The 24,468-nt window shown below is 35.3% G+C and overlaps 2 protein-coding genes across 5 annotated transcripts in view; one reads left to right on the top strand and one right to left on the bottom strand.

Annotated features, from left to right (window-relative positions):
- Positions 1-24,468, top strand: part of LOC125058538 (double-stranded RNA-specific editase Adar) — a 53,675-nt gene that overhangs the window by 20,396 nt on the left and 8,811 nt on the right. The gene's annotated exons all lie outside the window — the stretch shown is intronic.
- LOC125058539 (pancreatic lipase-related protein 2-like) lies at positions 137-23,832 on the bottom strand. 2 transcript variants are annotated; one of them, XM_047662631.1, is made up of 9 exons: positions 23,704-23,831; positions 11,662-11,773; positions 9,156-9,304; positions 8,003-8,144; positions 7,394-7,479; positions 5,329-5,457; positions 3,720-3,830; positions 2,960-3,116; positions 137-225 (listed from the first exon to the last, which is right to left on the bottom strand). In XM_047662631.1, the coding sequence occupies exons 1-9, from the start codon at positions 23,744-23,746 to the stop codon at positions 168-170; spliced, it is 987 nt and encodes a 328-aa protein (XP_047518587.1). In that variant the 5' UTR covers positions 23,747-23,831; the 3' UTR covers positions 137-167. The 2 variants fall into 2 exon arrangements, with proteins under 2 accessions (XP_047518587.1, XP_047518586.1); XM_047662630.1 differs by lacking the exons at positions 137-225; positions 2,960-3,116 and adding an exon at positions 1,104-1,478 and having other exon boundaries at positions 23,704-23,832.

Raw genomic sequence — 24,468 nt, 5'->3', positions numbered from 1 at the left:
ACGTCATTCGTCAAGTCAAGAAAAGATAGCTCAGCTAAACTGTCATGAAAACGGGTCAATTTCAGGAAAATTTATTTTCGTTACGTTTCTGCGAAAGAGACAAACAGGGCAATTTTTTTGTAAATAAAATGAGAAATTTTAGACAATTATATTTATTAAACTATTAATTATTCTATAGAAAATGGCGGTTGTCGATGTGTCATTAAGTAATAGGTTCCTCGGGCCCTGAAATTGTTAATATTTTTAGTCTCTTAATTCGTAGTATTTCGTAAGCACTATAGGGGGAGGGGTGGGGGGTTCTTTGATTTTCTTATTTGGTGATGACGTCAACAGTAATTATTTACTTTTTTACACATATTATCCCCACATTGCCTGCTTGAAAACGAAATGCATTTTCGAGGATTCCTACATAAAATGAATACGTTTATGTACAATTATATTTGAGACCTTTGCTTAATTTTGCTGACAAGAGCCCCTCCTCTTGTGGGGGGGGATAAATTGCAGTAAATCTGCTTACGTAATACTTGAACGGCCGCTTATACAGATAGACATTTTTTTAAATAAATTATCATAACAATCTAACCTAACTTAAGACTAATAAGTATTTTTTTTATTTTTAACATAAGTGTCCAATAATGCTTACGTTTCCTAGAAAAGCGGTGCCGTTAACTAACGGCCGTCATTTTACGGTTGTTAATAACGGTCGTCTATACTTTTTACCATAATGCAAAAAAAAACATCATTTTCGCTCGTCCAAGTCACGTTTCCACTCATGGTATTAATTAAATATGGGCACCGCTACACGCGAAAAACTTTGAACTAATGTTTATCACCGCTATGTCGGCCGTCATGCAAATGACAGCACCGCTATTTGACGTTACGGTGACACTCAACGATCTCTAGAAAACCTACTCCGATGTTATTTATAAACAACGTAGGGTGACGTCACCCAACGTTACATTACGGCCGTTGGACAACGGCACCGCTTTTCTAGGAAACCTTAGCTATACACTACTTACAGTCTCTATGAAGAGGAAAACACTTCTTGTGTACAATATTTAAATTGACATAATAACATTATTTTGAATTTAGAAGGACATTTTTTGACACAAGCTAGACGCAGGTATTTTACTATGAATTAATTTTCTTAAGATATTCCTATTCACTGTTAATAGTTAAGAAATCTCGCCTTCCAAACAAACTCCTGAAAAAATTATTCCTACCAACTTCGAAGCTAAATTTTCTGGGTTGGTTTGGATTAATATCCCTAAACATAATATTATACAAATATTGTGGTGTTTTTATTGATGTATTGATTTCTCTTATTTCACTTTTAAAGAATCTTAATAGCTTTAACATTGGAGAAATAGATCTACGATATCTCTTGGGGGCAGGGGGACTGAGAATGCTTTTTAATTTGAATTCAGTTCCACTTCCAACAAATGGGTTCGTTTTGGCGAATCTCCGAGCTTCATTACCTGAAATGAGAAACGTGCATCCCTTAACCGTGCATAATTGTGCAAATTTCTAATATACGTGATCTAGTGTGTCTCAATACAAGAAGCATATGAGTGGTTTGAATACCAAAAAGGCTACTAAACATTCAGAACTTTCTAAAACAAAGGGCAACTAAAATTGGTGTCTGAAACAAATCCAATACAACAGATTCTGAGAAATAAGGAAGATCCAATAAGTGTCTTCTAATATCGTATTTAATGAAGAGCGATTCGAATGGTCGACGACCAATACCGGCTTGATCCCTTGCCGATATTGAGATTCTATGGAGTGTTCAGAGGAGTTGTTCAACCTGCAGTTGAGTTTCATGACGTCAAGGCAGAATACGGAATTCCACCCGAATCACCTTGACGTCTGTTGTTCCACAACTGAGCGTTTTTTTAAGTTTTCGCCGCGCAACACCACTATGTGGAACCAGCTGGCCACTGAAGTATTTCCGAAACTATTCGAGGGTCCTTCGAGAAAAGAACGTAAGGGCTGGCACTCATGAGCTTTTTTTAAAGATCAGGGGAGCCTCCTGCCCGTTCCCCCCCTCCATGTAATAAAAAAACATCTTATTGTTCATCTTTAGGAATCCTTGATGGACCATGATTACCCGTACCACATACAAGGTGCTGGAACTTAATGGCGGCTAATATACATTGTGACTTGTCAGACGTACTTGACAAAACAATTATACCTTGTATTCCATATCTCTACGATACTAGAGCACAGATAGAGATACAGAGCTATTGCCAAATCAGACGTAAGACAAGCTTAGTATATGGAGGAAGGAAAGTGTTCTTCATCTATATATATATTCCTATAGTGTTCTTTCTCGATCCTCGATTAGTCTAACCGGCTCGAAGGCCGGGTATAGGCCATTAGGCTAAACCCGAAAAGATGTATATGGATGTACATTGTACATGACAACTTCAAAACTTGGGGTTTCCATTAAATTTTCATTTTGTAATTGGATAAACTGCTGTCATCTTGGATGGAGTCCTTCATAATATGCCGAACAATCAATACATTTATGAAGTAGTCGAACAAAACCAGAAAAGGGAGCGTTCAAGTATTTCGTAACGAATTTGGGGGGGGGGGGTATTTTTGTAAAACGTTACGATGCGGGGCGGGGATTGAATAACGCGTTATTGTTAATATTATTTTCGACTATCCAGTACTTTACACCACATAATGGTAACTTTTAGGTTTAAAGAGTCATCAGGTGGTCACGTTTTACCATACTTGGGTATAGAAACGTTACGGCGCGTTACATGGGGGGGGGGGGGTTGTCAATAATCTCCGACGTTCTACTCTCTGACGTAATACTTAAACACTCCCAAATGGCGAAAAGATGGTGAAGTAGCGAGTTTAAAACAAAGCTGAATTTTACAAAGTACGAAATTTCATATGAAGGTGAGCCTCAAAACCATAAGTGACCCAATATCCCAAAAGTCCTTACGTCCTATCCACCCCGTATCCCATATTTGTTCTGTTTGCGCTGGAACATCTGCCATGCTTATACTCCTTCCACGAATTACATTCAGACGCAACAAAGGCTTTTGGACGAAGCACAGATTCGCTGTAAAACCTATAAGATCGCCAGTGACTGCAGAAATCTGTGGAATTAAGAAAAATATTTTGTTAGTAAGAGTGACTGAGCAAGGATATAATTTTCTCTTTCGCTGTAGGAAAATTAGAAAAAGCCAGCCAATCGGTAGAGAGATTACTAGAGATGAATAAGAGCATTGTTGTCCTAGTGGCCGTCGATTCTCGGATGTACCGATGGACTTTCTCTCCAAGTACGCATTTATCATTCCATCGACTGGTGAAGGAAAACATCGTGAGGAAACCGGCTTGCCTTAGACCCAAAAAGTCGATGGAATGTGTCAGGCACAGGAGGCTGATCACCTTGACAAATTATCATGAAACAGAAATCCGAGGCCTAACCCTAAAAAGATTGTACTGATTTATTTTTTAATGCAGAGATAAAAGCCCATGTGTTTAAAACTCATTGATGCAGTTTTATTTATTTATTTATGTTATTACGACTTTATCCCGAATGGGTAGGCAGAGATCATGGATCACCACTTGGTACGTTCCTGACATACTTCTCTGGGTACATCAACATTCACCATGAATGCTCGTTGGTATTTTTAAAGGAATATATAGAGTTAAGATGTATCTGAGTGAACTTCCTCCGTGGGTGATCATATACGAACATTTATTTAACAATTCCTGTTGCGGTATGACGACCTCCAATTCGCAGCCAGGTTGCGGGCTCATGCCACCATTGGGAAAGAAGTCCACGTGGCCTACGGGCCGGTTGAAACCTGAAAAGCAAAAGACTAGTGAGAGATACGTTAGGGTGCGTACAGACTATGTAACATATTATATAACTTGCGTTTTTTAACACGTCCACATTAGTAACCTTGTTATTTAACATTATAACATAAAACAATACTGTACACATTAAAATAACAAAAGAAAAACAAAAAAATTTAAATGCAGGGCTCGTCATACATACATATCAATAACATGTTATTATAACATGATTTATAACATTCAGTGTCCGCATTATCTGAAACATGTTGTATAGCAATGTTGTATAACATGTTATGTTATATAGTCTGTACGCACCTTTACAATACTTATAAAGTTATTTGGAAATATAAGAAGATTTTCTGAGGTTTTTCGGTACTTCGCACTCCTTCGCACACTCGTGATCAAAAGTCAAAAATGATTTATTCATATAGGTGACACAACGTACACTTATGAACGTCAAAAAAGAAATATTCATTAAATGCTTCTTATTTTACATTTACTGCCGAGAACTGGCGTAGAACGGAAGAGAAGAACTGGCAATAAACTCTACGCCACACATTGTAATCGCCAAGTTTTTTTTAGACAACGTTTGTAAGCTGCAACCATTACACCATGTCCCATGTGACATTTTAAGTAATTAATAATAATAACATAAATTAAAAACAAATATCCTCTGTCCTCTCTATCAGCAGGAGGCATGGTGAAATAGGAGCCATATTGCCAGTTCTTCTCTCCCGTTCTACGCCCTTGATTTGAGAACTGGCAGTAAATGTAAAATTAGAAGCATTAATATGTATTTCTTTACTGACAAGTCATAAGTGTACATTATGTTACCTATATGATTAAATGATATTTTACTTTTATTATTGAAGTGAAACTTCTTTATCGGGGTTGGAAAAAAATTTTGTGTAACATTTTTTCGTTACGCGTCACATTTTTCCGTTACGCGCCATCTTTTGAAGTGAAACTTCTTTACCGACGTATGGGAAAAATTTTGTAGTAGGTCACGCGCCATGTTGCCTTTTGAAGTCAAACTTCTTTATCGGCGTTGGAAAAAAATTTACACACATTTGTCACATTTTTCGGTTACGCGCCATCTTTTTCTTGTCCCTAACACGGTTGATCCGAAGAGATTCGAAGCCATTAGTAACAAAAATATATAATAACGATAACAATGATAGTAATACTAATAATTCTATTACAATTAATGAAATTCTGTAATAATCTTAGTACTACATAGTAGTACAGTAATAAGTTAAAATGAAATAATTGTATTTGTATTCATGTCTATGATAATAAAAGCTTTTTGTTAAACTTTATCTAATTTAAATTTATTTAACCAATTTCTGTAAAGTTGCATATAGTATATTGCATTTTTCGAAAAATAAGGTCATAAAGAAGTTTCACTTCTTACGTGTGTACACCTAGTACACGCACACATTTTATTATTATAGTAGACCCGACATGCCTGAAGTGGCCTAGAGAAATGTTTAAAGTTGTACTTACCGAATATACCAGCGTCCGTGTGAATAACGTCCACAAATTCAGCATCAGATGGGTCCAACCTCTGTTCGAGTGGCACGTTGTCGAATAGAGGAAATGCCGGATCCAAACCCGTTATACGGGACACGCGACCTGATAGAAATTGTAAATATACATAAACCTCAACTAGTTGACGACGTGACTCTCTTTTCTATCGCACTCCGCTATTCGAGAAGCACTTTGTCGGATAGAGAGAACGCTGGGTAGAAATCACTAACACAGGACACGCGAGGTAAAAACGAGGTATTAAGTCATATCTAGGTAAAGAATTATGTGACTCTCTTTTCTTTTACACTCCAGTTGCTTTTCGAGATTCATCTAATGAAGAAATCGCAGGGCAAATTAACCCGTTATACGGGACACGCGACCTGATAGAAATTGTAAATATACATAAACCTCAACTAGTTGACGACGTGACTCTCTTTTCTATCGCACTCCGCTATTCGAGAAGCACTTTGTCGGATAGAGAGAACGCTGGGTAGAAATCACTAACACAGGACACGCGAGGTAAAAACGAGGTATTAAGTCATATCTAGGTAAAGAATTATGTGACTCTCTTTTCTTTTACACTCCAGTTGCTTTTCGAGATTCATCTAATGAAGAAATCGCAGGGCAAATTAACCCGTTATACGGGACACGCGACCTGATAGAAATTGTAAATATACATAAACCTCAACTAGTTGACGACGTGACTCTCTTTTCTATCGCACTCCGGTATTCGAGAAGCACGTTGTCGGATAGAGAGAACGCTGGGTAGAAATCACTAACACGGGTCACGCGAGGTAAAAACGAGGTATTAAATCATATCTAGCTAAAGAATGATGTGACTCTCTTTTCTTTTACACTCCAGTTGCTTTTCGAGATTCATCTAATGAAGAAATCGCAGGGTAAATTAACCCGTTATGTGGGACACGCGACCTGATAGAAATTGTAAATATACATAAACTTCAACTAGTTGACTACGTGACTCTCTTTTGTATCGCACTCCGGTTGCTATTCAAGAGGTTTTTGTCGGATAAAGAGAACGCTGGGTAGAAATCACTAACACGGGTCACGCGAGGTAAAAACGAGGTGTTAAATCATATCTAGCTAAAGAATTATGTGACTCTCTTTTCTTTTACACTCCAGTTGCTTTTCGAGATTCATCTAATAAAGAAATCGCAGGGTAAATTAACCCGTTATACGGGACACGCGACCTGATAGAAATTGTAAATATACATAAACCTCAACTAGTTGACGACGTGACTCTCTTTTCTATCGCACTTCGGTATTCGAGAAGCACTTTGTCGGATAGAGAGAACGCTGGGTAGAAATCACTAACACGGGTCACGCGAGGTAAAAACGAGGTATTAAATCATATCTAGCTAAAGAATTATGTGACTCTCTTTTCTTTTACACTCCAGTTGCTTTTCGAGATTCATCTAATGAAGAAAACGCCGGGTAAATTAAGCCGCAAATAGTTAACGAATGTTGTGGCTCTCTTTTCATTCTGCTTTTCAGCTTAAGATGCTTGTGTAAGACTAGCTGCTTTCACTTTTGTCTTCGGTCTTAGACTTAGTCGACAGCGTCCGTCAATGGACTGCTTGTTTATTAAGAATGATCACGGGAGGAATTTGAGGCCAAGAAGTTGTAGCGTTACTAATTTTGGGGAACTATGCAGTGGCGTAAATGTACCATCTGGGGCACGTGGCAATTCTTTGATGGGGCCCTAGCAGTAAAAAACGTCACGTTGTACTCAGTTACACGTTGTATATGTCCCACTAATGGCCATAGGCCTCTTAGGCGAGAGGGAATGGTCTGTAGTCCCCACGCTTGCCCGATGCGTATTGAAGACTTCACATTCATCCATAGAACATAATATCTCTTGGGCAGAGTCCCCTCTTGGGTCGGGGGCCCGTGGCATTTTGGCAGCCCTGCCACCCTATTGTTACGCCACTGGAACTATGTAAACCCAACATATAAAATCATCAATGTGTGAAGCATAGCTATATTTTCTCTCTATCTAATAATCTAACTTAATGAAATATACCTGATTTCAAGCTGTATCCAGCGACTCCGGCACTCTGAGATCCCAAACTGTGACCCACGAAGTGTGTCTTTGACAATTTCAAACCCCTGAAAGTAATTTTTAGACAACATTTATCACTTTACACACTACACACTTTATACACTCACACACAATAATAATCAAAAAAGAAAAATAACAAAATAAGGTACATTTTAAGTGTGTAATGTTTGTGGTTGTAACTGGCCCTGGCTCAACCATATGCTGTGGAGCAGACGTGTAAGGGGCCGTTCAAGTAGTATTACGAAAGCACTATAGGGGGTGGAGTCTTTGATTTTCTTATTTGGTGATTACGTCAACAGTAATTATTTACTTTTTTACACATATTACCCACACATTGTCTATGCTTGAAAACGAAATGAATTTTCGAGGATTCCTACAAAAAAATAGCTAAGCTTACTTTTGCGGACAAGAGGAGAAGAAGGGGGGGGGGGGTATAAATTACGGTAAATCTGCTTACGTAATACTTGATCGGCCCCGACCAGCGCTGGATTTATGCAAATTGACATATTAGCTTTGAGTATCTTATCTGAATCTGTTTGATCGATATATTGAAAAATGTGTTCATAATACCTGGAGACTAAATAGTCAACTAATTCAGCTGCAATCCTCCCGATGTACCAGGTATTGGAGGCCGCTGTAAAGTACCAAGGTCCTGCCTCCAGGTGTTGCGCATCTACCATTATGACGTTCGTGTCTTGTCGCTGAATGTATGCTGGGAATAGTTAAATACTATATTAAAAAACGACGGGTTGCACTCCGGGAGTGCCGGCAGAAGTGAAAACTTGAAACGTTGTGCGTTTTTGATATTTTGGAATGGTTAGGGAATAATTTTGCACGAATTGCTTTAATTATCAGTATTAAAGTACTATCATTTATGCGGTAGAATACAATATTTATTTATTGCGCTATCGTACACAAACATGACAATTTATATTACATTAAATTACCCATTCCAAAAACAGTGTACAACGCCGCTAAAGAAGTTTTCACTTCAAAAACTGAAAATGTCACATTGATTTTTTTGGAAATAAAACACATATTCATTAAACTGATTCAAAATAAAATATTTTTTTTTTTTGAGTAAATATATCTAAAAAGCTTCTTTGTCAGACAAAAAAAAACCTCCTAAAAAATGAGCTTCATATCTTGAAAATTGAGCTGGCGCATGGGGGGGTCCCCTTTCCCATTTAAAATGCATTGAAAAAAAAATTCTAGTCTAATATTCATATAGTAGTTTTAGCTCTTAAACCTACAGCTAACATCTTTTGCTTTTGTTGCGACTGAGGCGCAAACTAACTGTTGTGGTCTCTGGTAGAAAGACCATCGCTGTGGAACACGTCTGCTCCTCAGCATTATGCTGAGCCAGGGCCAGTTACAATCACAACACACACACATTACACACTTAAGATGTACCTTATTGCTTTTTTTTCTTACCATAATATTTTTGTTATTTTTCTTTTTTTATTATTATTAATTAGTGTTTCTGTGAGTGTTTTTCGTTAAAGGTTATGTCTATGTCTCACATATATATACAACAAAAAACAATAAAAATTATTAAATACATTTACAACTAAGTAATACCTTATTGCTGTGTGTGTGTAAAAGTGAGGGTGTGTATGTGGAGTGTGCTCATGATGCAGGTGAAGCGCTATGGATATTCTTAATACTATAAGCATGTTATTTTTCATAGTGATAATATTCTAGAAGCATTCTGGTATAATACCTTCTCTAACTAAGAGGGCGCTGCCGTCATTTGAAGTTTCCATAAAGGCGTGGAAGTAGACCACGGTGTCATCATTGAAGTCTATGCTCGATGCGAATAAGCTCTCATCATCGTCTATGGTTAGGGTGTACGGTTCATTTGGGTTGTGTCTGTAAAGTTCAATAAAATTTAGTTCCGGCCACCTATATAGTAATAAAAACAAATGGATTTTTGAAGTTATACTTCTTTAGGCGCGATATGAAAAATTAATGAGAGTGAAATTTTAAAATGCGCGCCCACCGTGACACAAAATTTACAGAATGAAGTTGCCCACGGAAGATGCTACGGCATTGGACATAATTTAAAAACAACATTCGAATAATAATTGAATTTATGTTACACTTAATGTAAGAGAATAAAAATAAATATTTATTTATTTAATTTTTCAAATATAAACTGAACTTTATTGACTAAAATGACTCATTTTCCAGTCTTTGATTATTTAATTGTAATTAATTATTTGCTTGCAATCACAAACTATTTTTAATAATGCCAAAGAAGTATAACTCTTACGCGCGTACATAAGTACACGCACTCTTTTTTTATAGTATACGCAATATATTATACACGCCGTCAACTTTTTAGGTCTAAGTCAAACAAAAAATGAAAGTCATTTATTCATTTAGGTAACACAATGTACGCTTATGAACGTCAATAAAGAAATACATATTAAATGCTTCTAATTTTACATTTACTGCCAGTTCTCAAATCAAGAGCGTAGAACGGAAGAAAAGTACTGGCAATAAACTCTTCGCCACTTTTTTTAATTGCCAAGTTTTTTGTTTTACAAAATGTTTGTAAGGAGCTGCAACCATTACACCATGTTCCACATGACATCTTAAGTAATTTAATTAGTTAATTAATAATTAAAAAAACAAAGATTTGTCCTCTATCAACAGTAGGCATTAGTGAATCCCGGTTTCTTCACGATGTTTGCTTCACCTTACGAACTTACATTTGTGCACGTCAAAGACAACATTGATCGTTGACTATTATATTATTTGAATTACAAACACACCATCTACAAATAATGTTAAAAATTTGCCTTTAGTTTCTAATGAGGCAACCTTACTAGAGACATTAGTACCTTTTGCAATTAATGTAAAATTATAATTAATGTAAATGTAATACTAATGATGTACCGAAAAATGCATATTTAATAATAATTACTCTTGACCTCAATAAAAAAATACTTTATGCACATATTATTACATATAACGCTTGCGAAAGCGCCGCCTCGCTAGGTTAAATATTTCGCAGCCACCTAGTTTAATTAACAACCTAGCCTCTTAACTAAACAGCGCCGTTTAACTATCGGCCTGAAAGATATTCAGCCGTAGCGTTTGTAACAACATTTAATAACTGCGTAGGCCATTCGTGAGAGTGTTGATGTGGCAGAGATATTAAATATTTCTTTAAGAATTAAATTGCTTGAGTCAGTCATAGCTAAATTCACATCATTATTGTCCATAGTATTGTCTTTGATTGACATAACCTTTACACATTTAAAGAAAAAACTTGTAAATTTATAATAATACATAACTTTAATCCGGTTAAAAAGTTTTTTCTTTAAATCATTATTGTCACTACACTCTTCCATTGTACTTGTTGTTTTTCATTAATCTTTGAAAAACACCATAAAAGTTGTGGTTTGCCGACGCCATATTGACGTTTCGACTTTGAGAGTGTAAGAAAGTGGAGCTAAATTTAATTAACAGTTTATAGGCAAGTAATGAACCGTCATCGATACAAGCCATTTTCCTAGCAGTTTCATCAACTGGCTGAATATCTTTCAGGCCGCTAGTTAAACGGCGCTGTTTAGTTAAGAGGCTAGACTGTTGATTGAACGGCTTAAGCTAGTTGGCTGCGACATATACAACGTTTTCGACAAATCAAGATGGCGTTGACATACAGGTTTCCCGAGTAAAAGTAATTAGAGTCTGGCTAATGAAAGAAGATAACGAAAATGCGCGGCAAATTTAAAAAAAAATAGTATGGTTTCCCTAAAGGTTTGATATATTTTGTGGATTAAACTTACTTGATACTTGATTTTATTTTATTGTTTTTAACATTGATAGTAACTGTATTTCTATGAAATTAAATACTATACGTATTTAGTCTTTTACTATTGATACTTAAAATGACTAGCATTGCATGGAAAACTAAAACTATATTTATTATAAAACACAACTTTATTCGGAATAATCAAATCCTGCGCAAGAAACGAAATAATCTATCAAAAAAATCAAAGTTTAGGCTATTATACCTGTTAACTATTCGGAAAAAATATATCATAGAAATAAAAATGAGTAATTGCATGAAGTATCAAGACAATAAATCATTATAAGAAATTCAATGACATTCTGTGTTGCCATCCGAAAGTTTTCAAATAATTCAATTATCTTCTTTCATTAGCCAGACTCTAGGACTAAAGTAAGTTACTAGTAACGGTGAACTTCAAACATACCTTGTATACAACAGAAACGCGACATCATTGTTGTCACGTACAAAGGGACACTTATCCTTATTAACAGGTGTTATTTGGAGTAGGCCATTCTCGAATTGCACTCCTGGAGGACCTGCACATGGAAATGATTAGAAATTAATATATTTTTTGAAGTGAAACTTCTTTAGGTGCATCAAGGTAAATTTTTAACGGATGAAACGCAATAATAATAATATTAGCGTCACGAAGATGTGCAGCGTTTTTGTCGAAGAAAAGTGAGAGATTGAGAGAGAGTGAGAGGGGCGAATTATCTTGATGACAACTTGACAAATTATGGTGACACAAAAAGAGACAGATACATAAATTCATAAGATGTAACGTGGGAGAAAATGAGATAGAAAGCTTTATACAGTGTATAAACTTTAAATTAGTATAGTAAGAAGTTTCATAAAGTTTTTATAATCTAATTAGCAGACTCGGCCAAGCGTTGCTGTGCCTAAGGTTTTTGTTATATTACATAGTAGCAAACTATTCAAGGGAAACGGTAGGAGAACACCAGCCATGGGGACAACCATGCTTTTTTGGTGGTTATGCCATTAAATTGTAGCTTATTTGAAACTTTGGTACTTTCAACACATTGCAATCTGTTAGAATTGTGACTATCAAATAATAAACAAATATTTTGCAATACAATAATATTGCGGGTATAAATTGAGATGTAAGCTATCCTATCTTTTAAGTTGGATCAAACTACACACGGTGTGCAACTTTGATTGATATCGGTTCGGTAGTTTAGGAGTCCATCGCGGACAAACAACGTGACACGTGATTTATATATATTAACATTACAATTATAAAAACTTTTTTAATAATTGTAGTTTTTACCAACATTAATAATTGATTTAAAAGTTAAAATTAAATTCGTCTCATTATCTTGAAACCAAAATTTTTGAAGGTTTCACTTCTACCACGTGTGAATTACATTTTTTACGCCATTAAACATCCGCCAAATCTTTACGTATAATTAAATACTTAATAATTTGGATTGGTAACAATAAAATCACTTTAATCCAACTATATATCTATCAAAGGAAGCAATAAAATAATATTAGTTGAGGAATACTTAGGGTAGTATAACTTAAAAAATAAAAATTAGTGACGCTACAACCTCTAGGTCCAGGGTAGTATAACTTAAAAAATAAAAATTAGTGACGCTACAACCTCTAGGTCCTGGGCCTCAGATCAGATCTAATAGGCAAGAAGGTGATCAGCATCCAGTGCCTGACACACTCCGTCGCCTTTTTGGGTCTAGGACATGTCGGTTTCCTCACGATGTTTTCCTTCACTGATCGAGCAAATGTGCGTAGGTACATAGAAAGAAAGTCCATTGGTGCACAGCCGGGGATCGAACCTACGTCCTCAGGTATGAGAGTTGCACGCTGAAGCCAACACTGCTCAGTATATCTTAGGTATACACTTAAAAACACCATGCCCATCTCGTACCTCCTATGTATTGTCATACTCCACCGAAGGTTTCAAGGTTAACAGAAAATATACTACAAGAAGTATACTTTTGGTTTGAACATAAGACAGGTATAGAAATATAAAGATTAAAATAAAGTTCAAGTCTTAGTATAATTACACGCTTTATATTAGCTTCACCTGTATGTATGTATGTATGTAACCGACTCCTTCGGACTCGATTTTGACCCACTTTAAACGGACATATTTAATTCAAATTTTACGCACCTGTCAAAGATCGATGACAATGCAATAATCCGAAAAAAAAAATAAAAAAATTAAACTAAAAAATAAATGCTCTGTGCCATATTTTTCGTCTATCGAGCAACCCACGCTTTTTCACAATAAAACCAGTATTTTTTGTTCATTACCATTTTCAACCTAAATTAGGAATTATTTTTCACTTTTTAGTTTGATGTGCTTTAAAAGTGTGTTTTTTAGTTTTTTCAAACTATTTCTTTTTAGTAATCACAACAAAAAATTAATAAAAACAAATTTAAAAAGTTTGGTCCCTGTGCCAGTGTACCTTTAACGCTGGCAGCATTTCGCTGTATTGCGATACTTATTCGAGCGAGGAAAGCACCAGCTCTGAGGTCACCGATACCATCTACCAGGCGCCAACATAAATCGTTAATTCGCGCCTGTGCACTTGAACCCCACGACCCAAGAGTCTCTTCTCCAAAGGGAACAAAATCGAAGTTGGAGGAGAGACTCTTATATTTGAGACTGCTCTGCGGTCGCCCCAGCTTTTTTGCTATTTAGAAGGAGTTGTGACGGGGCAAACTTGTCCACACAAGTAGCATCCCATACAAAAGCCCGTCCCATCTTCCAAGGGGGGCGTCCATAAATTACGTGAGGTGTTTAAGGGGCGGAGGGGGTCGAGTCAAATCTCATTTAATCTTACGTTGGAAGGACGGGGGTCTCGGGGAATATCACGCAATTTTTTTTCTGATTGAAAAAAAAAATTAGGAAAACGGTTGACCCTAAAGGCCAACTCCGCAACTTCCCGCTAACTCCATACCTAAACGCTCAACATTTCACTTATTTTATTTTAAAAGCACGAAGCAATTTTTTCTTTGTTTTTACAATAACAATCCAACGCGTTTACGTAAGAAACCCACATTTTGAAAAATCTCACGTGAGATTGGGGGATGGGGGAGGGGGTTGAATAAAATCTCACGACATCTCACCAGGGGGGGAGAGAGTCACAGAAAATTTAAAAAAACACCTCACGTAGTTTATGGACGCCCCCAAGGGATCAACGACATTCCATCCGGCCGCTTGCCATCGTCTATTGCGATGCCGTAGTATAAGTTTTCGTTTAACTGAAATGATTAAATGTCAAAATTGCATGACATATAGAATTTCGCGGTTAACTGTAACCGCTCATTATCGTAACACGTTACCTAACCCGGAATGTAATGATTTATTATGATTACCGATTTACCAATGTGTTTAAAATACTTGTGAAAGGATGACGAAGAAGTGACGGGTTCAATAAGTTATTTGGTGGCTGGTATTGCCTGAAATTTTAGTGTATTTTTACACGCTTTATATTAGCTTCACCTGTATGTAACCGACTCCTTCGGACTCGATTTTGACCCACTTTTAACGGACAGATTTTATTCAAATTGCGCACCTGTCAAATATCGATGACAATGCAATAATCCGAAAAAAAAAAATTAACTAAAAAATAAAAAATAAATAATATTTTAAAAAACTAAAAAACACGCTTTTAAAGCACATCAAACTGTGAATTCAAAAATGAAAGTGAAATGAAAGTGAATTTTCATTAAGGTGATATCAGACGGTTCATTTTTTGTTCATTTTCACCTTTCATTCGGTACATTTCACTCGAAATGAAATGTCTGCACAAAAAATGAAACACGAGTGCCGAATGAATTCATTAGTGAACCGATCCAACAGTGTTGGATATTGGCATCCGGTATCTTTCATTCTCACTCCGAATGAACGAGAAATGAACGGTCTGAACACTGAGAGAACGTTCATTCGGATTCGGCCATTTTGTTACGAGTCCTGTAGCCGACGGACATCACATTGTCGACGAAGTTATAACTTTTTTTAACTTTTCTTCAAATTTACTTTCATCCATTCGAAGATGATTACAATATGAATCAGGATCTTCAACGGCTAGTTCTCTCAACAATGTATTGGAAGCTCCTAATAAATTTCTTCTTTCAATCCATGGTCGCACCCACCGCCGTCGACGTTTTCTTTGCTTCTTTTTTGTCAACTCTTTGATTAAATGATCACAAATTAAACTAACTCCAAGACGTACGACTTCATTCGATGACATATTTAAAAGAAAGAACAATGAATGTTCATTTCTGTATCATTTCGTCAAAGCCGTGTGAACATAGAATGAAAAGAAATGAAGCATTCACTCGAGTGAACAATCATTCGAGTGAACCGTCTGATATCACCTTTAGGTACCATTTTCAGCCTAAATTAGGAATTATTTTTCACTTTTTAGTTTGATGTGCTTTAAAAGCGTGTTTTTTAGTTTTTTTAAACTATTATTTTTTTTTATTTTTATAGAACGGGGGGCAAACGGGCAGGAGGCTCACCTGATGTTAAGTGATACCGCCGCCCATGGACACTCTCAATGCCAGAGGGCTCGCGAGTGCGTTGCCGGCCTTTTAAGAATTGGTACGCTCTTTTCTAGAAGGACCCTAAGTCGAATTGGTTCGGAAATACTTCAATGTGCAGCTGGTTCCACATAGTGTGTTCTTGATGTGAATTTCGATTGTACTAATGTCCATCATCTTAAATCTACAATAAAATAAATAAATCAAAATAAACTATATTCAAGTACCTACTATAATAATAATCAGTTTATGTATAGGTATTTAAATCGATGGAGTCTCTTGAGATCTATTTTCTCGTAAATGTACAACATCACTACATAGTATCGAACAAAGTCGCTTTCTCTGTTCCTATGTATGCTTAAATCATAAAAACTACGCTACGAATTTTGATGGAGAGAGTGATTGAAGAGGAAGGTTTATATGTATAATAACTTCCATTAAATATGAATGGAGAAATACTGTTATTTTTGAGGTTTCTATCTAATTAATTTTTTTCCGCTTACATTGCAAACCATACGAGATTTATCAAAATAATGTTCTTAGTATTGAAAAGGTCTACAAATAACTCCGCGATGGTATCTATCTCTTATGGATATGTTAACGTAAAATTGTTAATACCGTTAGATTGTAATCTATCTCGCGAGATTATAAACTGTCGAAAGATTGTGAACATCAGCGTACTGCTTACAATTTAACGTATTATTATTCGGTAGATTGTAATCTATCGAAGTGAAACCGTCAAATTACAATCTTAAAATTGTCAACTGTCCGAAGGTTGTCCCTGATTGGTCGGCTTTATAGTAGACCGTTATATGTCCATAGAGTTAGGAATGAAACAAGGGTATCGGTCAAATAATATGAATGCACTTCAAAAATTTGTATTTATAAAAAAAATATATCAAAATAAAAAAATTTGAAACGTAACAATATTTTCTCTTCAAACACAAATTAAAATTGAAAAATTAATGAAATTTCGCTTTTCATTTCATTTCCAACACTAACTACTACTACTAGTTATCATTCATCAGATAGATTACAATCTAACGGTGTTTACAATTTTACGGTGACAGATATACCACAATAATATTTTTTTGACATTTACTTCGCAAATTAGCCATTATTAAATTTAATAATGGCTAATTTTCGAAGCGATTTTAACCGAAGAAGAACTTTGAACTCTTTTGTTTCTATCAAATTGCGTGTTGTCCCACGAGAATGTAAGTGCGTGCTCCTATTTCACCATGCTGGTAGAGAACAATTTTTTTTTTTTATAAGCTTAAAATGTCATGTGGAACATTGTGTAATGGTTGCAGCTCCTTACAAAAAAAACTTGGCGATTAAAAACAGTGGCGGATAGTTTATTGCCAGTTCTTCGGTTCCGTTCTACGCCCTTCATTTGAGAACTGGCAGTAAATATAAAATTAGAAGCATTTAATATGTATTTCTTTTTGACGTTCATAAGTGTACATTGTGTTACCTAAATGAATAAATGATTTTGATTTGTGTTTACGCTGTGTTGAAAGGAGACAGCTAAGTCGACTCCAGGAAGTCATCGTATTTGGTATTAATTGATTAAAAGGAAATAAATAGTAAATAATAATTGTTTAGTGGAAATCGGAAGGGATATTCTATAATAGGGTAGGTCCGGGTGTATGCCACTTGTACCGTCAATTTATAGTATTTTTTGTAATACCTTCAGACAAATATACCCCATAAGATCAACGTAAAAAAATTTGCTAAATTAAAACCCTACGTTAGTTAGGGGCGTCCATAAATTACGTGAGGTCTTTTTTTTTAATTTTCTGTACCTCCTTCCCCCCCTGGTGAGATGTCGTGAGATTTTATTCAACCCCCTGGAACAACCTTCTTTCAATCTACGACATCCAATGCAGTACGTCTTTCAAGATGAAATGCAAATGTCAGTTGTCAAACGTCAAACCTCATGTTTTATGTTAAATTGTTTTTTTTATTGTTAACATTTTTGTTTTGTCTAGTGTTTAGCTGTCTTTCCAAGATATGAGCCCATTGAAAATCAGTGTTGCTGGAGACAGCTGTATGTGTGTGTAAACTGTGTCGGGCGCATTTTTCTATTATATGTGTGTGAAACTTAAATTAAAGATATTCCTTTCTTAGATATAAGTCTATTGACGGACATATCATATATCGTTACTAAGGGTCTGTTTCACAATGTGCGGATAAGTTCTACATAAGTTCCAAATTAGCTATTTATTACTTACTAGCTGGCCTGGCGAGCATCGTACCGCCTAACAGTCGATTCTTTATTTTTTTAAATACTTATTCTGCAATTCGGGACACCGGTCTAGCCAAGATAAAAAAAAGAAAGTTGATAAGACAACAAATACATTATGTCAAAAAATAAAAATTTACCTTCCCGGAACCCCTCCACTCACACTTGAACTTTATGTTATGGTATTAAAGTTCAAATTGACTTTTAAGTATTATTACGAATAGTATGTATGGAAATATAGAAAAGTGTTGTTTTTAGACTTTTTCACTCAATTTTTTTTAATTTTTCTCCCCGTAAGATCCATCTTCGTACTTCAAAGAATATTATAAAAAAAGAATTGGCCAAATCGGCCAAGCCGTTTTCATGTTATGTCGTGAACGAAAAACGGGTTTCATTTTTATATATGTATATAGATTGGTAGGATAAACACTATTGTTGCGTTTCACGACTGTCAGATAGCGCTATTCGTCACATAAAGTACATCAAAAGTTATGAGTCCGATGAAGTGTCAAATAGCACAATTTATCTTCCAAATAATTTATGTGTTGCATAGCTATTTGGTACTTTATCCATACATTGTGAAACAGACCCTTAAGGGTGATGGACTTTATGTGACGAATAGCGCTACCTGACAGTCGTGAAACGCAACAATAGTGTTTATCCTACCAATAAGTAATAAATAGCTAATTTGGAACTTATGTAGAACTTATCCGTACATTGTGAAACAGACCCTAAGAATATCAGATATATCCGATATACGACACATAGGGAAGAAACCGGCATGCGGTTTGCGTGACGCGATTCGCTTGCGAAAACATTATTCGCGCTACCAATTTTCTATGCCATAACGTGGTGCAATTTGTTTATTCATCCAATATGTGGATGAAACTGTTATGTAGCTGAATAATTCCGATGACATGGATATTTGAATCGTAACCTTTTTTTTTAACTTAATTGTCTCCGGTCTATTATTTTTTTTCCAATCTTTTATTGAATAGTTTGGCCTATTTACGGTGTTTTTTTTATTATAATTTAATAACATTATAGTTAATTTAGACGACTGTTATTTAATTTGAATCGTAACCTTTTTTTAATTTAATTGTTTCTGGTCTATACACCTCTTTTTACCAAATCTGTTATTGAATTGTTTCTGGCCTATTAACGGTGTTTTTTTTTAATTCTTATTTAATTACATTATAGTTAATTGAGACGACTTTGTTATTTAATTTGAAACGTAATCTTTTTTTTTTTTAATTAAATGGCCTCTGGCCGATTTTTTTTTTCCAATGTTTTATTGAATAGTCTCTGGCTAAAACACCGTTAATAGAACGGTGTTTTTTTTTAATTCTTATCTAATAACATTTCAGTAAAGTAACACGGACTTTGTTATTTAATTTGAATCGTAACTTTTTTTTTATTGAATTGCCCCTGGCCTATTGACGGTGTTTTTTTAAATTTTATTTACATTTAAGTATAGCTAGGCGACATCTATATATATAAAACAAAGTCTTGTTAGTTACACCACTTATAACTCAAGATCGCTTGGACCGATGTTAGTTATCTCTTTTTTATGGATTCTTCTCCTCTCCGAATAGCAGTTTAAGTAATAAAATATCGAAAAAGTCATCGAATAACAATAAATAAATTAATATTACGAATGAAAACACCATGTGGTACCATCTGATAACAAAACTACGCATCATTTTACATCGAATTCGTGTCAGTTCAAGAAATTCCGATCTTGAGGCGAATGAGGAGATGTATAACCAGGCTTTGATCTTGATCGAAGACATGTGTTACCTCATCAAAAAATGTTATATATCAGAAAGTTCTTTTAACATGCAGTATCGCAATATTGGCGCTAGAGAGAAGAAGCCTAATGTGTAAAACTGTATTTCTTCTTTCGCAATGGCTAGCAATAAAACATTTCTGTATTTTCTTAAATAGTTGTATTAATGTCTAACTAAAGTTAACACGATATTATTAGACTGTTAGGCGGAACAAAGTTAGCCGGGTTAGCTAGTTGATATTAAATTTAAATCGAATCTTTTTTTAACAATATTTTTTATAGAATTGTTTCTTTTTAAATTTTATTTCTAATTCAATTACATTTAAGTATAGCTAGGACAATGTTATTTAATTTGAATCGTAACATTTTTCTAATTAAATTGTCTCTGGCATATTGACGGTGTTTTTTTTAATTCTAATAACATTTAAATAAAGTTAGGCGACGATGGTTTTAAATTTTAATCGAAACTTTTTTTAACAATATTTTTTATAGAATTGTCTCTGGCCCATTGACGAATCTTTTTAGTATTTATTTCTAATCTTAATATATATAAATTACGCGTCACGTTGTTTGTCCGCTATGGACTCCTAAACTACTTTACCGATTTCAATCAAATTTCCACACCGTTTGCAGTTTGATCTAACTTAAAACATAGGATAGCTTACATAATTATACTGTACATGTGTATTCACTGAACTCCTCTTAAACGGCTGGACCGATTTGAATGATTTTTTTTCTGCCTAATGAATGTTGCGTTTGGGTGGAGCCCTGGATGGTTTAGATTCACACATCAGCCCGGCAGATGGCGCTGCAGTCGGTACTTTCATACATTTTTTAATATCCTAATCGCTTGATATACAGTCGACTCTCGATAATTTGAAACTCAAGGGACCAGAGATAAATTTCTAATTATCAAGAGTTCAAAATAACAAGTGTTTGAATAACCACGAGCGGGAGGGGCGACTGAAGGAAATAAGAATTTGATCAAAATTTGTTACTTATTATTTCTATATTCTTTCTAGCAAACTCGGCGAACTCCGTTTCGCCACCAGATGGCTTCGTTTTATGTAACATTTCGTTTGGTGATCCCGCTTTTCTGTTGAAATTTTTCCTGAATTTTCGTTTTGCTACAAACGTCACGGAGCCCGAGACCTTTCCAACGAATGCAAAACCGTGGAAATCGGTTCGTGCGTTCTGGAGTTATAGCGTCAGGAAGGAAAACCCGACTTATTTTTATATAGTAGATTATGTATTAACAATTATTCACAAAAGACTGGAATGCGAACTTACTCACACCTCATTTATGTAAACAAACGACAGGTATGTGCATGATAAACGCTTCAAATTATAGAGTAGGGAAGACCGGATTTCAAATTATCGCTTGTTGGCGAGCAAGATAATACTTTTTCAACTTCAAATTACCGAAGGGACCAATTATCATTGATTTTATTCAATTAATCGAGAGATTCAAATTAACGAGTGTCAAATTATCGAGAGTCGACTGTATCATGCAGGACAACATCTGTGAGGTCCGCTAGTTCAATTATATTTAAGTAAAGTTAGACGGAATGTTATTTAATTTGAATCATAACATTTTCGTCCAATGTTTTATTGAATGGTCACTGGCATATTAACCAAACTAACCTATCGTTATATCGTCCTGATGTACTGTGAACAGTACGAGCGCAGATAGGCAGTAAGTCTATAGGTATCAAAGTAATTCAGAGAGGAGAGTTGCTCGGTCAAGCCAGCCCTGCGATTCTGTAACTCACTTTTCGAACTCACACAGCGGTTTTCGCATCGGCGGTCGCTCTCAAATCAGTCGTGAAGCAGTCATTTTATGATTTGGCATTCTGAAAAGGTGGGAGCTTGTAGTTTATTGTTTACGCAGGGCTGTAGACAAATGCCTACTCGGCACTTTTGTATCGGCTTGAATAGGCCTAAGCGAAGTATAAAAAAAATACTTTATGTTTCACGATCATTTGTTCTTTCATAGCCAAGTAGGTGATCAGTAGTGCCTGACGGATTTTTAGCCAATTTCCTTATAACGATTCCAAGTATGAACGAGTCTTAAATGCATTTGACACAGCCGGGAAACGATCCTACGACCTCTGGAATGAGATTCACACGCTGACACCACAAAGCCAACACAGCTGTTAAACGTTTTTAAACTATACTTTTTTAATTAACGGTTTTTTGCGTGCCTTGGCAACATTTTTTTTTTAATTTTGGATTTAGAAATACATAATATGTATATCAAAAGCATTTAGTGGATTTTGATTGAAACCGGTTAATCTTTTCTTCTATATTAGATTTTTTTTAAATAATAAATTCAAATTAAAATATTTTATTGTTCACTTAAGTATTAGCACACAGCGTTTGTAATATGTATACATTTTTTTTTATTTGGCACTAAATCTACGAAATGTCTAATCTAATCTCTCTCTCTAATCTACGCATATTTTTAGAAAAGATTTTTATTTTCGTATTTTTATAAAGAATGAGAACTTACGTTACGTATTTAGCTAAATAGCTATTTAATAGCTAATTAGCTAGTTTATAATTATGAATTATCTAAAGAAACGGGATTTTTTTATATTTAAAAAAAAGGTTTGTATTTTCGTGTTGAACTTTGTAGTATGGTTTCAACAAAAAATACTCGGGTAATATAGGCGTCGCTAACATAAGTACGAAGTTTAACATTATAATTATTTAATTTTTGAATAAAATTATAAGTTAACTAAATATATCAAAAACCTTTGTGGTTTTATCTTAGTGAACACCACAGTACTCATACAATTATTTAAAACTCATGTTAAAAAGTGGCTCAAATATAAAAGTATTTCCTCCAACTTTGATTTCGATCCCTTTGGAGTAGAGACTCTTTCGCCGTGGGGTTCGCACAGGCGCTTATTAAAGATTTAAGTTGGCTGGTGCTTTAGTTAACGAAAAAGTCAACGCAAAAATGCAGCAATGTCAGCATTAAAGGTACACTGCCACAAGAAAAAAATATATAAATAAAAAAATAAATCAGTGGCGCTACAACGGCTCGCTACAGGCGCTTTAGGCCTTGGGTTTCTGTATCTGTTTCATGATAATTTTTCAATCTAATAGGCAAGTAGATGATCAACCTCCAGTGCCTGACACACGCCGTCGACTTTTTGGGTCTAAGACATGTCGGTTTCCTCACGTTGTTTTCCTTCACCGTTCGAGCGAATGAAATCCATGGTGCACATGGGAATGAACTTCACGGATGAAAGTCGCACGCTGAAGCCACTAGGCCAACACTGCTTAAATAATTTTCTATTCATACATTTTTGATTATTGATAATAATTTCAAAAATTCTTTCACCGTTGGCAAGCTACACTATTCCCGAGGCATAGGCTATGTTTCATTGTCAAAAATTAGGGTTGCTTACTAAAACTTGAATAAGCTAACCCAAGGTGTAAAAAATAAACAAAAAACTTCCTTCAATCGCGTGAGCTGCGAAAACTATTAATGATAGAACAAAATGATGTATTACAATTTTTCAGGACACATCACTATCTATAAAAAATGTCGACAGCATGTCTCTATCTTTTATAGTTACGTCACAATAAGCGTCCTTTTATTATTATTTTTTTATTAAAATACCACCGCTAGAAAAGGCTCTCTATTCGTACCTAGGTATTGATCCTTATCAAAATAAATACCAAAGTTTCACATAAGCTACAATTTAATGGCATAACCACCAAAAAAGCATGGTGGATTGGTGTTCTCCTGCCGTTTCTCTCGAATAGTTTACTACTATGTAATATAACAAAAATCTTAGCCACAGCAACGCTTGGGCGAGTCTACTAGTCGTAAATAAAAATGTTTAAACCAAAACCAAAATCCCATCACCATAAAAACTCACGTATTGCAGACAGAAAGCAGGCGATTGGTAAAACGTTTTGCATTATTGATCGAAATCTAACATCAGACTGATAGATGAGCGTGCGCACGATACACAATACTTCCCTGCTGGTGGGGTATTATTATGTAACGGTGGAATTATTTAACCCACATTTATTATACGCTTGGTTAAATTATTACATTACTATGTGGCCAATGAAATGCTTTATTGTGACGGCTGTTTGCAGTGATGCTAATTCCCCTGAAAAAAAAAACTAGCGCCAAAACCCTTTTAGGTTCTGGGCCTGATCTTTATCTGTTTCATGATCATTTGTCAATCTAATAGGCCTCCGGTTTCCTCACGATGTTTTCCTTCACCGTTCGAGCGAATGTTAAATGAGTATAGGAAGAAAGTCCATTGGTGCACAGCCGGGGATCGAACCTACGATCTCACACATCACGACATCACAAATACCTCCTTTTTTCATATCCTACGTGGAAATGCAAAGGGAAACTCTTCTTTAATAAAATCCCAGAGGCTCTTTTATCTCTGCCTTTCAATAAATTTAAGAAATGTATTAAAAGGCTTACTATAAAGTCAACGATTATCTAGTTGATAAAAGGGCCTGGGACTAGTGCTAAACAGGCTACCTCTAATTAATTTGCGATATTTGTTTTAAAATAAGTGTTGTTTGATGATTTGATATTTTAAAAGAGTACCGAGAGTTTTTTAACGCCGGCTTTTTCTCTCGGCCTACACCCTCTGTCTTCTTTGCCGATAAGTAGG

This window comes from Pieris napi, chromosome 18, assembly GCF_905475465.1.
Source record: "Pieris napi chromosome 18, ilPieNapi1.2, whole genome shotgun sequence".
NCBI classification, from domain to species: domain Eukaryota; kingdom Metazoa; phylum Arthropoda; class Insecta; order Lepidoptera; family Pieridae; genus Pieris; species Pieris napi.
This window is presented reverse-complemented; position numbering and strand designations above follow the sequence as displayed.

Coding starts and splice junctions, on each gene's coding strand:
- LOC125058539 (XM_047662630.1), bottom strand. CDS start 23,746: ATGCAAAACGTTTTACCAATCGCCTGCTTTCTGTCTGCAATAC. Junction 7,480..8,002: donor GTTGACTATTTAGTCTCCAG/GTATTATGAACA, acceptor AATTACTTTCAG/GGGTTTGAAATTGTCAAAGA. Junction 1,479..3,719: donor ACAGGAATTGTTAAATAAAT/GTTCGTATATGA, acceptor TTCTCATTTCAG/GTAATGAAGCTCGGAGATTC.